The sequence below is a fragment of the Hemitrygon akajei genome, chromosome 2, assembly GCF_048418815.1.
Source record: "Hemitrygon akajei chromosome 2, sHemAka1.3, whole genome shotgun sequence".
Classification (NCBI taxonomy): domain Eukaryota; kingdom Metazoa; phylum Chordata; class Chondrichthyes; order Myliobatiformes; family Dasyatidae; genus Hemitrygon; species Hemitrygon akajei.
Window position 1 is genome coordinate 13,747,158 of NC_133125.1, and position 15,928 is coordinate 13,763,085.

At 42.9% G+C, this 15,928-nt stretch overlaps 1 protein-coding gene across 2 annotated transcripts in view; it reads right to left on the minus strand.

The window, feature by feature from the left end:
- rasgrf2b (Ras protein-specific guanine nucleotide-releasing factor 2b) overlaps positions 1 to 15,016 on the minus strand; it is a 141,590-nt gene extending 126,574 nt beyond the window's left edge. The window contains exon 1 of one of the 2 annotated variants that reach the window (XM_073067295.1): positions 14,300 to 15,016. In XM_073067295.1, coding sequence (XP_072923396.1) covers positions 14,300 to 14,575 — 276 coding nt within the window. In that variant the 5' untranslated portion in view covers positions 14,576 to 15,016. The remainder of the gene's footprint in view (positions 1 to 14,299) is intronic. The other variant, XM_073067303.1, reaches the window with a different exon arrangement.
- Between the last annotated feature and the right edge of the window lie 912 nt (positions 15,017 to 15,928).

Consider the following 15,928-nt stretch of genomic DNA (forward strand, 5'->3'; position numbering starts at 1 on the left):
CTGTGTGTGTGTGCGTGCATGTGTGTGTGTCTCGAGATTTCTAGCATCTGCAGAATCTCTTGCAATTAAGATTTTAAGGCTCAAACCTTCTGCACACTCTGTGATCTCTGCTGCTGGCTTATTGCCCTGTTGCTCAAGGCAGTGCCCGGGGCGACATCTTACTGACAGTTAACTGGCTGAGATCTAGTGGAGGCAGTAACAAGGCAGTGCCCAAGGCATCTTACTGACATTATCTGGCTTGTTGCCCTATTACCCAAAGCAGTTTCCAGGACATCTTCCTGCCAATTATCTGGCTAAGAATCCAGGGCGAGTAGTAACAAGTTAACTCCGCCATGGATGGTCCAAGCCCAGCTGTGAAAGGAGGAGGGTCAGGGATGGGGTAAAACCCAGAGCTACAGGAACACCAACTAAAGCTCCAAAGACCTTACCCCTAGCTGAGGAAGGATTTTCGCACCTAGAAAACATATGAAGTCATGCGGTGAAATCGGAAGCCACAGAGCCAATCAACCCTAAGCCCGAGACAGAAGACGCTGGCGAGCTGCTATCAGTAAGGCTGATGGACTTAAGAAGAAGCAGGAACAAGCTGAGAAAAATTTGATGATTTTACAATGAGCAAAACTTATGTCTTAGGATTTTGAAAAGGATTATTTTGATTACTTTTGCACAAGAGAAGATGAGTTGACTTATATTTACTATTTCCAAGAACAGCTGAGAAATGTTACCACTATTGCTATTATTTCACATAGACCTTGAATATTTAGTAATTCTACACATTATATAATGCTGTAACAAATTTAAGTAATTTCAGATATCACAAAAATAAAATCTTCATTTTATTTTCAGCTGTGACACCTTCCCTACCTGTGAGATTCTTATGCTGAGAATTCCATTTTTCCTCTGGAATTTTCAATTTCTTACCTGCCTCAAACAAATAAAGAGACTCTGGCCTGTCACTATTCATCCAGATGTACTTTCCACAAACTGATGATATTATTAAATAAAATATACATATTTGTTATCCTGGATATGCAGCATCCTATAAATTTTAATGGATTTATTTTATTTCAAGCATTCTGGTCTCAACAAATTTAAACATTATTAAATCGTGAAGATTCTACTGCATTCTGAATTATTTTTTTACAGAACATAGAACACTACAACACAGTACAGGCCTTTCAGCCCATGATGCTGTGCCAACTTTTTAACCTACTCCAAAGATCAATCTAACCCTCCCCTCCTACATCACCTTCATTTTTCTATTGTCCGTGTAACAAAAGATTTCCTCAGCTTCCCTCTAATCCTCCACAGTTTCTGTAAATCAGATGCCATCTGGTTGTTGAGTTCCTAGAAAAATTAGTTTTCCAACCATTCTTAACAGAGCATAAACAATTCTATTAACTTGAACTAAACCTTGTCACATTCTCTTCTACTCAAAACAAAACAATTCCCAACCTAGCCAATCTTTCCACTTTGCTGGATTTCTCTAGCCTTGGCTCAAGTCCAGAATATGCTTAACTTCACAGAAACTATCCTTTCCAGAACTTAGCTCCTGAGATATTCATTTTATGGACGCTACAGTAGAGGTAATGTTGGCCACATCAACACTGGAGATACCACAAGGGCATGAGTGGCTATATAAGGTGCTATGCAATTTAGTTTTCAGCTTTCTGTGTTTTTATATCAGTGTAATTAGTATAAAAGGAAGCAAAAGTGAATCTGTAAAAAAAAATTATGGAGTGCTTATGTTCACAGTAGCTAAGCCCCACCAGCACATGAAGGCAACAGTAGTGTAGCACTTGGCATAACATTATTACAGCTGCAGCAACCCAGGTTCAATCCCGCTGGTGTCTGCAAGGAGTTTGTCTGTTCTCTGCCTAACTGTGTGGGTTTCCTCCCAGTGCTGTGGTTTCCACCTCTCAAAGGCTTACGGGTTTGTAGGTTAATTGGCAACATGGGTGTAATTGGGTTGTGCAGGCTTTATTTCTACAAACGTTTGTAAATAAATACCTGAATAATAGTGTAAAGAGTCTTGGTTCTCCTCAGGATCTGATTCTATTACCTTCACCACTCCAGGGGTAAATTCCTGTACAGGCTGGGCAGCTGCACCATCTTTATTACTGCTTAACAAAGCCCTCACACCCTTCTCTCCATTTCCACCTACCCAGACCGTAACACACACTTAAATGAACCCCTATTGATATGTATTTAATATTTAATATAATATTTATATATAATAATATACTTAATATAAGACATAGGAGCAGAATTAGGCCATTCAGCCCATCGTCTGCTCCAGCACTCAATCATGGTTGATCCTGAATCCCACTCAACCCCATAAGCCTGCCTCAGTTGTGAAGAAAGCATGGAAGTGCCTCTGCTTTGCTAGAAATTTGCAAAAATTCAGCATGGCTTCAGCATATAGGAGGGAGATTGAAAATTTGGCTGTGTGGTGGCTCAATGTCAACAAGACCAAGGAGCTGATTATTATTAATTGTTATTCAGAAGGTGGAAACCTGAGGTCCACGAGCCAGTCCTCATCAGGAGATCAGAGGTGGAGAGGGTCAGCAACTTTAAATTCCTCGGTGTTAGCATTTCAGAGGACATGCCCTGGGCTCAGTGTGTAAGTGCAATTAAGAAGAAATCACAGCACCGCCTTTACTTCCTTAGGAGTTTGTAAAGATTCAGCGTGAAATTTAAAACTTTGACAAACTTCTATAGATGTATATTCAGTGGCTGCATCACAGTCTGCTATGGAAACACCAATGCCGTTGAACAGAAAATCCTACAAAATGTAGTGGATATGGGCCAGTCCATCACAGGTAAGGCCCTCAGCGTTATTTAGCACATCTACATGAACATTGTTGCAAAAACAGCATCCATCATCAGGGGCCCCCATCACCCAGGTCATGCTCTCTTCTCACTGCTGCCATCAGGAAGAAGGTAAAGGAGCCTCAGGACTCATGCCACCAGGTTCAGGCACAGTTACTACCCCTCAACCATCAGGCTCTTGAACTCACTTGCCCCATCACTGAACTGTTTTCGCAACCTCTGGATTCACTTTCAAAGACTTGTCATCTCATCCTCAATATTTATTGCCTATTTATTGTTATTTATTTACTCTATTTTTTTCCTCAGCTCAAGCTAGTAAAACCTGAGGTACAGGCATAGCCAAGCATACTCACTTGTCGATTGCTAGAAACTTTCCATAAGAAAGTAAGACCATAAGATTTCGGAGCAAATTAGGCCATTCAGTCCATCAAGTCTGCCCTGCTATTCCATCATGGCTGATCCCAGATCCCTCTCAACCTCTTGCACCTGCCTTCTCGCCATAACCCTTGATTCCCTGACCAATCAGGAAACTATCAACATGCTTTAAATGTACACATAGACTTGGCCTCCACCACAGTCTGTGGCATAGCACTCTACAGATTCACTATCCTCTGGCTAAGAAAAATCCTCCTTGCATGTCTTCCAAAAGGTCACCCCTCAATTTTGGGACTGTGCCCTCTAGTTCTCGATACCCCCACCAGAGGAAATATCCTCTACACATCCACCTAATCTAGTCCTATCAACATTCAGTAGTTTCAATGAGATTCCCCCGCATTCTTCTAAATTCCAGTGAGTGCAGGCCCAAGGCTGCCAAAAGCTCCTCGTATGTTAACCCCTTCATTTCTGAAATCATCCTTGTGAACCTCCTCTGGACTCTCTCCAATGACAATACATCCTTTCTGAGATATGGGGCCCAAAACTGTTGACAATACTCCAAGTGCAGCCTGACTAGTGTCTTATAAAACTCAGCATTATCTCCTTGCTTTTGTATTCTATTCCCCTTGAAATAAATGCCAACATGACATTTGCCTTCTTTACCACAAACTCAACCTTTAAATTAACCTTCAGGGAATCTTGCACAAGGACTCCTAAGTGCACCTCTGACATTTGAACCTTCTCCCCATTTAGATAATAGTCCACACTATTGTTCCTTTTACCAAAATGCATTATCTTGTATTTTCCAACATTGTATTCCATCTGCCACTTTTTTGCCAGTTCTTCCTGCTGCAATTGCATTGCTTCCTCAGCACTACCTACCCCTCCACCTAACCTCATATCATCCACAAACTTTGCCACAAAGCCATCAGTGCCATTTTCTAAATCATTGACAAACAATGTGAAAAATACTCTGAGGAACACCACTAGTCACCAGCAGCCAACCAGAAAAGGCCCTTTTTATTCCCACTTGCTGTCTTCTGCCTGTTCGTCATTCCTGTATCCATGCCAGTATCTTTACTGTAATGCCATAGGATGTTATCTTGTCAAGCAGCCTCATGTGTAGCACCTTATCAAACACCTTCTGAAAATCCAGGTAAATGACATCCACTGCCTCTCCACCACTCTGCTGGTTACTTCCTTGAAGAACTCTAACAGATTTGTCAGGGAAGATTTTCCTTGACAGAAACCATGCTGACTTTGACTTATTTATCATTAGTCTCCTGGTACCCTAAAACCTCATCCTTAATAATTATGTAAATATGTTGTGTGATTAAGCATTCTTGTTTGTTTACATAATTCTTTACAGGCTATCTTCTCCATGGATTGTCACCTTGTCGTGGTGGAGAAGCTTGTGTGGTCCTGAGATCCCGAGAGTGATGCTGTCTGGAGCTATGCTCCTGGTAGGGTCACCCATGGCGGTAAGGTCGAGGGTGAGGTCCCGGACAAAGAACAATTCAACAAAGACCTCAACGGTGGAACAGGCAGACGAAGTTACTTCAAACTCAACGGCTGTGAAAGCGGATGAAGGCAGCAACAAATCCTTCAGCTCCAATCGTCGTGGTTTCCATGCCATTGGAATCAGTTGGTTGATTTGTGAAGTATCGTGTGCTTCTTGGAGTGCCACATCAAGTACATGTTGAACAAATACACACACAGGTGTCTTCATTCTGTGATAGACCAACGGAATGAAGACCATCATACTCGACCTCGAGGGATAGCCATGACGACAGGCTATGTGTAAAAGTATGTGAATAGCATACGTCATCATGCCATCACTTCACGTTTATGCTGACTTCACTAAAGTACAATGAAACAAAACCTACGCAGCTATATCTGGTCTCCCGTGTTTTTCTTGGAGCTACAAAACATAACACCTAGGTTCATTCCTGGGTGTCAATATAGCTGAAGATCTATCCTGGGACCAATATCTTGATGCTATTATGAATAAGGCATGCAGTGGCTATTATTGCGACTGTCAACAAAGTCACCAGAGAGACACTAAGGCTGGTGATATAGAAGTTTTTATTCAGCACAACAAGCAGGCATCATATTGGAGACACTCTTGGAAGAGGCTCCCTGACACAACATTACATCACGTTTTTATATGATAAAGAACAAAGGTAGCAACAGGACAATTTCTATAGCTACAATGCATTCATAATGTATCTTTTGAGTCACATATAATTTTCAAATACTTAGATCTTCACACCAAAACTCCCAAAATGAGTATTAATCACCTGTCTCTAAGCTGCAATCATGCACATGCAGACATCTCTGGCCACTTGGGTGTTTCCTGATCTGCAATTAACTTCAAAATGCAGCTCCAGGAAGATCTTTGTTCTGAGCTGCATTTTAAATTCAATCTACATCACATTCAGATCTGAAGACTGGTTGTTGTTCAAATTAATATTTACTATATTACATACAGAACCTCTAGAATACACCCTAACCATTATATTTCATTAAGAGTTTGAGGAGATTTGGAATATCACCAAAGATTCCATAGTAAATTCCTTCAGCTGTACCATGGAGAGCATCCTGGCTGGATGCATCCCAGTCTGGTATGGAGGCACCAGTGGGAGAAGCTGCAGAGGACTGCAAACTCAGCCAGTTCCATCATGGGCACTAGCCTCCCCATCACTGAGAATATCTTGAAAATACGGTGCCTAAGAACACAACACCCATCATGAAAGACCCTCATCTTGACTTGTCCTTTTCTCATTACTGTCATTAGGGAGGAGGGACAGGAGCCTGAAGGGCAGCTTGTTCCCCTCTGCCATCAGATTTCTGAATGGACAATGAACCCTACCTCACTATTCTGCTCTCTTTTCGCATTATTTATTTATTCTCACTGTTACTTATACAGTCATTTTATGTATTACACTGAACTGCTGCCACAGCACTACCAATTTCATGACATACATATCTCAGTGATAATAAACCCTGATACGGATCCTGAAGGGAATGTGGGAGCTCTTTCTCTCCATCCTGTGTGGAGTGTCTGTAACGTAGCTACCAATGGCATCCATTATTTCAACATGGATGCTCTTCTCTGAATGTGTCTTGACAAGCGAAAAACTGAGTGAGGTCCGACTGGCAATCACGAAATCCCATTTAAGGTTTGCTCCTCCGTAAAGTCCACTCTTACATCAGGTCGACTATTTGTTTTTGTGAATGACACAGTTTGTTTTAGCAAACAAAAATCAGCAATTTTCTAACAAACCAAAGTAAATGAAATCTAATTTCAATGCAAGAATTCTGTCCTCTTATACCTTTTCCTGACAGCTTCCTAAATATTAGGAAAATATAATATTTTCCTAAATATTAACTGTACCTACAACGTCAAAACTTTATTTCATCTCTCTGCAAAAGATTTCAATTAGTCACTACTTTCACTGATCTTATTCCTAAAATGCAACGCATTGCAGAGTTTGGGTATAAAGCACTGGGCATAGAGCAGTACAACAACATACAAACATATTCCATGATCATTAAACACAAGATGCTGGAAATCTTCAGCAACACACACAAAATAATGGAGGAACTCAGCAAGTCAGACAGCATCACTTCTGTCCTGGCGAAGATTCTCAGCCTGAAATATTCCCTCCATAAATGCTGCCCGACTTGCTGAGTTCCTCCAGCATCTTTTGTTTGTTGTTCCACAATCAATCTAATCTTTCTCTCCTATGCAGCCCATAACCCTCCATTTTTCTATCATTTATGTGTCTATCCAAGAGTTTCTTTTTAATGTCCCTAATATATCTGCCTCTACCACCATCTCTGGCAATATGTTCTAAGTGCCTGCCACTCTGTGTAAAAAAAATACCTCTAACCTCTCCTAACCATTCCTCTACTCATCTTAAACAGATGTTCTCTGTTACTGGCCTCTGCCACCCTGGGAAAAAGGCTCTGGCTGTCCACTCCATCTATACCTCTCATAATTTTATACAGCTCCATCAAGTTGCCTCCCATCGTCCTTCACTTCAAAGAGAAAAACCCTAGCTCAATCAACCTATTGTCATAAGACATGAAAAAGGATCTAGTGCTTTCCAGGTGTATATGACAAATAAACACTTCTTGGGCTTCCAGCCAGGTACGTGTATCAATTTTAACCAGCATTTCGATGACAAGCTCTGCCATCTTCACCAGGGATGATGCCTAGCGATGTCTAGTCTAGTGGTATATATAAACCCATTGTCCATCCCTCCTGATTGGTTAATCCTCAACCAATCAGGTTTCCACCATCCCACCTCGTTTACAATTGAATTCCAATTCTTCCTTAGAGTGAGACCTTCATCTTTATTAAAATTCTTTTTCTCTCATTTTATTTCAGCGTCTTCCTTCACCAGGCCGTCCCAAAAGCCATTGGCACGGCACAGTAGTTTTGTAGCGACAGAGTCAATCTTATGGCCATTACAAATGCAATGTTCTGCTACCGCCAATTTCTTGTCATCCTGAAGAAGATGGCAGAGTTTGTCACCGAAACGTTGGTTATAATCGATACCTATACCGGCTGGAAGCCCAAGATGAGTTTATTCATCATAAGACATGTTTGCTTTGAATTATAGCAATCACTTATCCAAATAAACTATGGAATTGAAGCTGCATACTCCATTATTTGTGAAGTCTCCTAATTTATCATCAGACATTTTGAGTATCTTAAAAATGCTCAATTCATACACGTCAGTGGGAAAGAACAGAGATCCCTACCATATCACCCTACATACTTTCCCAACACAAAGCAAATTATTTTATCCTGTCCTTCGCATCTTACCCATTTCCCAATCTATTTGTTTCTAGAATTTGCCAAAATTGTCAACTGCCGGCAGTTATTTTCAGAAGATCCCTTTGTAGAGAGCCCATGTACTGCCATGAAGCCCTGCATCTAAGACTAAACAGTTCGCACATAGATCTCCTACATATTCTGTAGATTCCATCCACAGGGTGGAATTAGTTGTCTGGTTGGCAAAACCCCCAGAGATCAAGGATATTGTCAAAATGAAAATAAATACAAATTAGCTGAAGTACCGTGCCGTGTTGTATAACTCACTGACTGTACTATTTCACAAAGATAAATCTCTAGTCTGGAGCGCTTGTTTTAAGACAATAAGTTGGGTTTAGAAATCTCAAGTTACCTCTCAATAAATACTAGGACCCATGAGTCCATAAGACCATAAGTCATAGAAGAGAATTAGGCTAATTGGTCCATTGAGTCAACCAAATGATGTGGACATCTCATTTGCAGAGAATGTGAAGTGATCCAGTGGGGACTTACAACTATAACCCAATAACAATTACAGTCATTTTTCCCGATTCCAGCTTTTAATAGGCAGATTTATTAGACTGAATTTCATACTTTATCATAGCAGTATTGAAAATTTGGCTCTGGAATACTACTCATGTCCCATAATTTATTTCTTTATTGAGATACAGTGTGGAAAAGACCATTCCAGCCCTTCAAACCACACCGCCCAGTGACCCCAAAATTAACCCTAGCCTAATCACAGGACAATTTACAATGACCCATTAACCTACCAATTGGTACATCTTTGGACTATGGGAGGAAACCAGAGCACTCAAAGGAAACCCACGTGGTCACGGGGAGAACGTACAAACTCCTTACAAACAACGGTGAGAATTTAACTCCTGTCACCTGTACTGTAAAGCAGAGTGCTAACCTCTATGCTATCGTGTTGCCCCTGTCACCTTACCATGCTGAACAGTTCATCAGAGGTAAGGTCGTATGCACACAGTGGAAAAAATACTCAGGAGTATTTCAATTCTCATTTCTTTGTGGGCCGAAGGACCTGTCCTTATGCTGTTCTATGTTCTCAGAGTGATCGTTAAATCATTTGGGGGATGCATTGGAGTCCAACCAACAAAGAAAGAGGTAACCTATTGGACTGGAAGTGGGAGAGACCCAGTAAAGAAAACATTGGAGAGCATGGCTTATGAGCATCAACTGAGTGAGCTAGGGCTTTTCTCCCTCAAGCAAAGGAGGATGAGTGTGATTTGATAGAGATGTACAAGAGGATAAGAGGCATGGATGGAGTAGACAGCCAGGGACTTTCCCAGGGCATAAATGGCTGACGCAATGGGACATAACTTTAAGGTGATTGGAGAAAAGTATGGGGGGGTAATGTCAGTGGTAATTTTAATTAATTATTTATTACACAGACAGTAGTGTGTACATGGAACGTGCTGCCAGGGGTGGTGGTAGAAGGCAGAGACATTAAGGACTCTTAAGAGACTATTGGAAAGGCATGTGGATGATAGAAAAAAGGAGGCTAAGTAGGAGAAAATGGTTAGAATGATCTTAGAGTAGGTTAAAAGGTTGGCACAATATTGTGGGCTGAATAGTCTGCACTATGCTATACTGTCCATGTTCCATAATGCAACCTCAGGCATGTGCTCAAGTGTGATAATATGTAGGTATAAAGTTTTGTGAGCTTCTGAAAATAATTTACTTCATTTTAAAGAATGTGCCCTGATTAGATAGGTTCACCCAAAAGGTTTGGTTTTTAAAAAACATATATAGAGTCATAGACTACAACACAGAAACAGGCCTTTTGGCCCATCTAATCCATGCTGAACTATTATTTTGCTTAGTCCCATTGACCTGCACCGAAACACCGTTCTTTATGCAGATCAGTACTGGCTTATTAATTGAGAATGGAATATTATTAGAACTAGAATCACTCTTATAAACAAGTATTGCTGACGATAACAAGCATAAACTTAATGTCTAGATGAAATTATCTGCTATTAACTTTAATTTGGTTAATGACAATTAAGATATCCTAAGACTGTATCTGATATCTTAGCAACACACACAAAATGCTGGAGGAACACTGCAGGCCAGGCAGCATCTATGGAAAAGAGTAAACAGTCTATGTTTCCAGCAGGGACCCTTCATCAGGACTGGAACAAAAAATGATGAGAAATCAGATCAAGAAGGTGGGGGAAGAGGAAGAGGAAGTTACAAAGTGGTAGGTAATAGGTGAAACCAGGGGAGGGTGAGGGGTGAAGTAAAGGGATTTGATAGGTGAAAGAGATAAAGAGCTGGAGAAGGGGGAATCTGATAGGAGAGGGGTAGAAGACCATGGAAGAAAGGGAAGGGGGAGCAGCACCAACAGGAGGTGATGGGAAGGTGAGGAGATAAGGTGAGAAGAAGGAAACAGGGATGGGGAATGGCGAAGGGGGGCAATTACTGGGAGTTTGAGAAATCGATATTCATGCCATCAGGTTAGATGCTACCCAGATGGAATATAGGATGTTGCTCCTCCAACCTGAGTGTGGCCTCATCACGGCAGTAAAGGAAGCCACAAACTGACATGTTAGAGTAGGGATGGAATATAAGGTGTCTCTCCTCTATAATCATCAGAATTAGGTTTATTCTCTCTGACATAAATCTTGAAATGTATGTTTTGAAGGAATAATACAGTGCTATATATAAAAATACTAGGAAATATAAGTATTTATAAATAGTGTATAAATTTAAGTTGCACAAAAATTGAGGTAGTGTCCATAAGTTCATGAAGCATTCAGAAATCACTAACATTATTGATAACGTTAAATTATAACCTAATGCATTTTGTACAATGGATTAACGTGGTTGTTGGACTGGCAAGAAATCTTTTCATTACATCAGAGTTTGGAAAGGAAAGGATCCTCACAGAACGCCAATGATGTCACATTCAGCCAGCAGAAGGGGACACATTAAGGCAAGATGGGAAATCTTCTAAGTGTGCTCTCAGTATTGGAAACTATAACACAGTCTTACCAATCCTTGACATCTAGTTTTCAGTTACAATTTTACACCTAAAGACTGCCAGGAATTATAAGTTCAAAGTACAAGATAAATTTAAGTACATACTACATATGTTACTATATACCATCCTGAGATTCATTTTCTTGTGGGCATTCACAGTAGAACAAAGAAATACAATAGGATCAATGTAAAACTACACTCAAGGACTGACAACCAATGTGCAAAAGACGATAAACTGTGATAATAATAATAATAAATGTGTAAATAAATAATGCTGAGAACATGAGTTGTAAAGTCTTTGAAAGTGAGTCTATAGGTTGTGGAATCAAGTTCTACAAACTGTAGATGGGGAGATCCCATGCTTGTCATAATGGTACCTTTTGTTGGATTAATTCCATTTATCTTCTGCTAGCTGACCAGTAGTTTGCAATTTATTTTGCTGCTGTAGGCCTTCAGAAGGTACAAGGAGGAAAGGATTGGACATGCTAGTGATCAGCACACATACACATGCCACTATACCAGTCAATGCGTGTTACAGAATCAGGTTTAATATCACTGGCAGGTATAGTGAAATTTGTTGCTTTGTGGTGGCAGTATAGTGCAATACATAATTTAAAAACTATAAATTACAATAATATTATTTATTATATAATTAGTGCAAAGGGGAGCAAAAATAATGAGGTAGTGCCGATAGGTTCATTGTCTGTTCAGAAATCTGATGGTGGAGCGAAAGAAGCTGTCTTTAAAACGTTGAGTGTGGGTCTTCAGGCTCCCTGATGAGAAGAGGGCATGCCCTGGGTGGTGGGGTCCTAAACGATGCATGTTGCCTTTTTCAGGTATCGCCTTTTGAACAAGTCCTCTAGTTTTTACAATAGTATGCTGGAAAACTATGACCCAGTCGAGATGAGCGCACAATTACGCAATGTTTCAGTCTACCTTTAACTGTGCCTCTAGGCTCAATAACACGAACACAAGCACATTAATTAATGGAAAACCACAGAGGCTGAATATTTTTACGGGAGTGTTTTTCTCTTCTCTGGCACTATAGATAGGTCAGGCGGTACACACACGCACATTTCTATTTATACATGGTGTTTGACCGTAGGGCAAATGACATAATTCCTCCACATTTTGCTGTGTGTGTGTGTGTGTGTGTGTGTGTGTGTGTGTGTGTGTGTGTGTGTGTGTGTGTGTGTGTGTGTGTGTGTGTGTGTGTGTCTGTCTGTCTGTCTGTGCGTCTCTGCGTGTGCGTGTGTCTGTCTGTGCGTGTGTGTGTGTCTGTGCGTGCGTGTGTCTGTGTGTGTGTGTGTCTGTCTGCGTGTGTGTGTGTCTGTGCATGTGTGTCTGTGCGTGTGGGTGTCTGTGCGTGCGTGTGTCTGTATGTGTGTGTGTGTGTCTGTGCGTGTGTGTGTGTGTGTGTGTGTGTGTGTGTGTGTGTGTGTGTGTGTGTGTGTGTGTGTGTGTGTGTGTGTGTGTCTTTCTCTGTTCCCTAACTGTAACCATGGCCGAGCAGCTTCACGCGGCAAAGCCTCACGCAACAATCGAGCGCCAACTCTCCGATCCCGCCGGGTCTGCCATTGATGAAGCACTGTTTTTAATAAAGGGAAAAAAAGCACAACGCTTGATTTTTGGTTTGTTTCCAAAATAATTAATTGTTCTGTGGTGATGCAGGATCCCTATTATAAACAGGAGAAATTCTGCAGATGCTGAAAATCCAGAGCAACACACACAAAATGCTGGAGGCTAAGGCCGCGTCTAAGGCAAATGGATAAACAGGCGACCCTTCATCCTTTCCAGTCCTGAAGGGGGGTCTCGGTCCGAAACTTCAACTGTTTAGTCGTTAGATACTGCCTGACCTGTTGAGTTCCTCCAGCACTTGGTGTGTGTTGCTCAGAATCCCTCTTACCCGAGTCCCACACAATGATTATTATACTTCTATAATGAGAATTCCAAACGATCTAACTGTTCTCAATGCCATGTCCAATAATGCCAGGAAAGAAAATTAGATACCATACTTTTATCGCATCGTTGCTGCTTGAATACGAGGGATCAGGGAGTTTGAAGTATGTGAGAAAGAATACGTTACACGGCAAGTGGCAAATTATTTTTAAAAGAGGCGTCAAAATTGCAAAGCAGGAGGATGGGGGGGGGGGGGGATTATGTCCACCCCTCGAACTTCCGAACACCGAACTGGAACGGGTTCGCTATTTGTGGATGAACTATAACGATAGCACCGCGAAGGGCAATTGAGCTTTAGGAGTTTACACCTCCGTGGTCTGTGAAATGACGACATACTGAACTGGTTACACCGGCTCGGGGATTAATCTTGCCCCGATGCGAGCGCCGGTGTCGGAAGGACTCCCTCCCCTGCGGGACGGAGATGGGGAAGGGCGGGGATACCGGCTGCCGGGGCTCCCTGGCCGGCTGCTAACAATAACTTTCCAAAGCTGCGGGTCGGCAAGCCTCGCCCAGTAGTTCAGCTGGGTTGCGATTTGAGCGGAGGCAGCTCCGAGACTTCCAGAGTCTGCCCGCGGGTGAGACACGGCTGCCCGTGGTCACTGAGAAAGTGAACGCGTAGGTCACAGGACGAGGGGACGCGCTCATCGGCTTGTTTCTAAGAGACTATAATTGTCATTCTTCCTCAAACGCGACAACTGAAAAAAGGAACATCTAACTGTACAGTCCTTCGGACCACGATGTTGTGTCGACTTTTTAAACCTACTCCACGATCAGTTTAACCCTTCCTTCCCATATAATCCTCCATATCTCTATCATGCATGCGCCTATCGAACAGTTTCTTAAATCTCCGGAATATATTTGCCTCTACCACCATCCCTGGCAGCGCGTTTAACGCACCCACCACACTCAATGAGAAAAAAAATCTACCTCTGACATCCCCCCCCCCCATACTTTGCTCCAATCACCTTAAAATTATATCCCCTCGTCTTGGGGGAAAGGCGCTGCCTGCCCACTAGATCTAGTCCTGATGTATATCTCGATCAAAACACCTTCGCTCCAAAGAGAAAAAGCCTTCTCTCGCTCAACCTATCCTCGTAAAATACGCGCTCTAATCCAGACAGCATCCTGGTAAATCTCCTCTCTGAAGCTTCGATGTCCTTCCTATAGTGAGGCAACCAGAACTGAATACAATATTCCAACGCGGATCAGATGGTTGACAGACAGAGCAGTTCCGAGATTTAACGGAGAGACACGGGGCAAGTGGAGGAGCCTAAAGCCGCCGCCGACAACGGCTTGCTGTACCTGTTTCTCCGGCGTCTCCTTGCCCATGGTCGGGGGCTTGGGGGAGGCGACCCTCTCACACGTGCATCCTTCGATCAGATAAATGCCCGAGGGCCTGCTGCTTTGCTCGTGTTCAAAGTAGACGAGCACATTCTGGTAGAGGGCGAACCACTTATCATGCCACTTGTTGTTCTCGGACGTCCGCTTGCTCAGGTAACCGCGCTTGGTGCCCTCCTTCCGGGCGATCAGGGCCAGGTACACGGCGTGTCCCTCGTTGTACCTGATGCTCTTCTGCATCTTCCGTCCACTGGGGCACCAGAGAGTGACAGGGCTCGGGGAAGGGGAAACAGGGGTGGGGGGGGGGGGAGGGAGGGGAAAGAAGCTGGTTCCTCAGGTGAGAACTACTGCCTTTTCCATCCCTGCCGCCGCTGTCCCAAGTGCCGAACCAGCGGCGTCCGCCAGCTCGCGTCTCCACTCAAAGACTTGCACTAGGAGAGTGAGTCCTCGGGGCGGGCGGAGCGACCCAGCGCCGGGTCCCAGGCTGACTGCGGGAGCCTGGCCAGAGCCGAGCCGAGCCGAGCCGGGCTAAGGCGGAATCACGTGTCAGATCAGCTGTAATCCGCTTTGACACCGATTTAAAGAGACAGGATCCTGCGCGGCTCCTGTTCCAGAGTCTTGGCTTCAGCTGCGACGCCGCCACAGACACGGCCAGGGGCCCGGCAGTGTGTGGGATCTTGTCTGGGCTGCGGTGGCGTCCCCTGGCTGCCAGCCCCCGCCAGTTTTCATTGCTTCACTCGTGCCTGTTTTCCCTGCTCTCCCCAGACTCGCGTTTCGAAATCTGAGCGGCCGCTGTCTGTATCTGTTTGTCCATGCATAAAATAAAACGACAGATGTACGATAGATGTATGAAAGTTCAAAGTAAATTTATTATCAAATTACGTATATATTACCATGTACTACTTTGAGATTAATTTTCTTGCAGGTATTCAGGGGAGCTACCACTGTATCTACTACTGTAACTACCATAAACTACTGTCTACATATCGTCTTCCCTATTCCTTTCCAGTCCTGAAGAAGGGTCCCGGCCCGAAACGTCGGCTGTTCATTCATTTCCAAAGATGCTGCCCAAGCTGCTGATTTCCTCAAGCCTTTTGTGTGTTGCTTTGGACTTCCAGCATTTGCAGAATCTCTTGTGTTTATGATCTACCATAAACTATTAATTACCATAAACTGCTAACTACATTAACTACTAACATAAACGATTCTCTACCATAAATTACTGTCTTTCATAAACTAAAATCTATATTAACTTCCAACAGATTTCAAAATGTTTAATGTGGCCAACAGCCGGGGCACTGTCCTCGCTCTCACCGCCGCTCCCGCTGGTCTCCGCTTCCTTCTACTTTTTAACCAATTTGGGGTCTCTTTCTCTATCTCAAGTAACTTTTCAGTATAAACGGGGAATAAACCTGCTCTTGGAAATTGCCTTTCACTTCTCTATAGATTTCATTTAGGCCAAACCTCAGTGAACATATTTGAGAGAAGAAGCGGAATGAAAACGCGACCGGAGAGCGACATTTACATCCGTTTACAACCGGGGTGGCCGCACGTGTTTGTACACCCCAGCAGCGGCTCCGAAACAGGGAGACT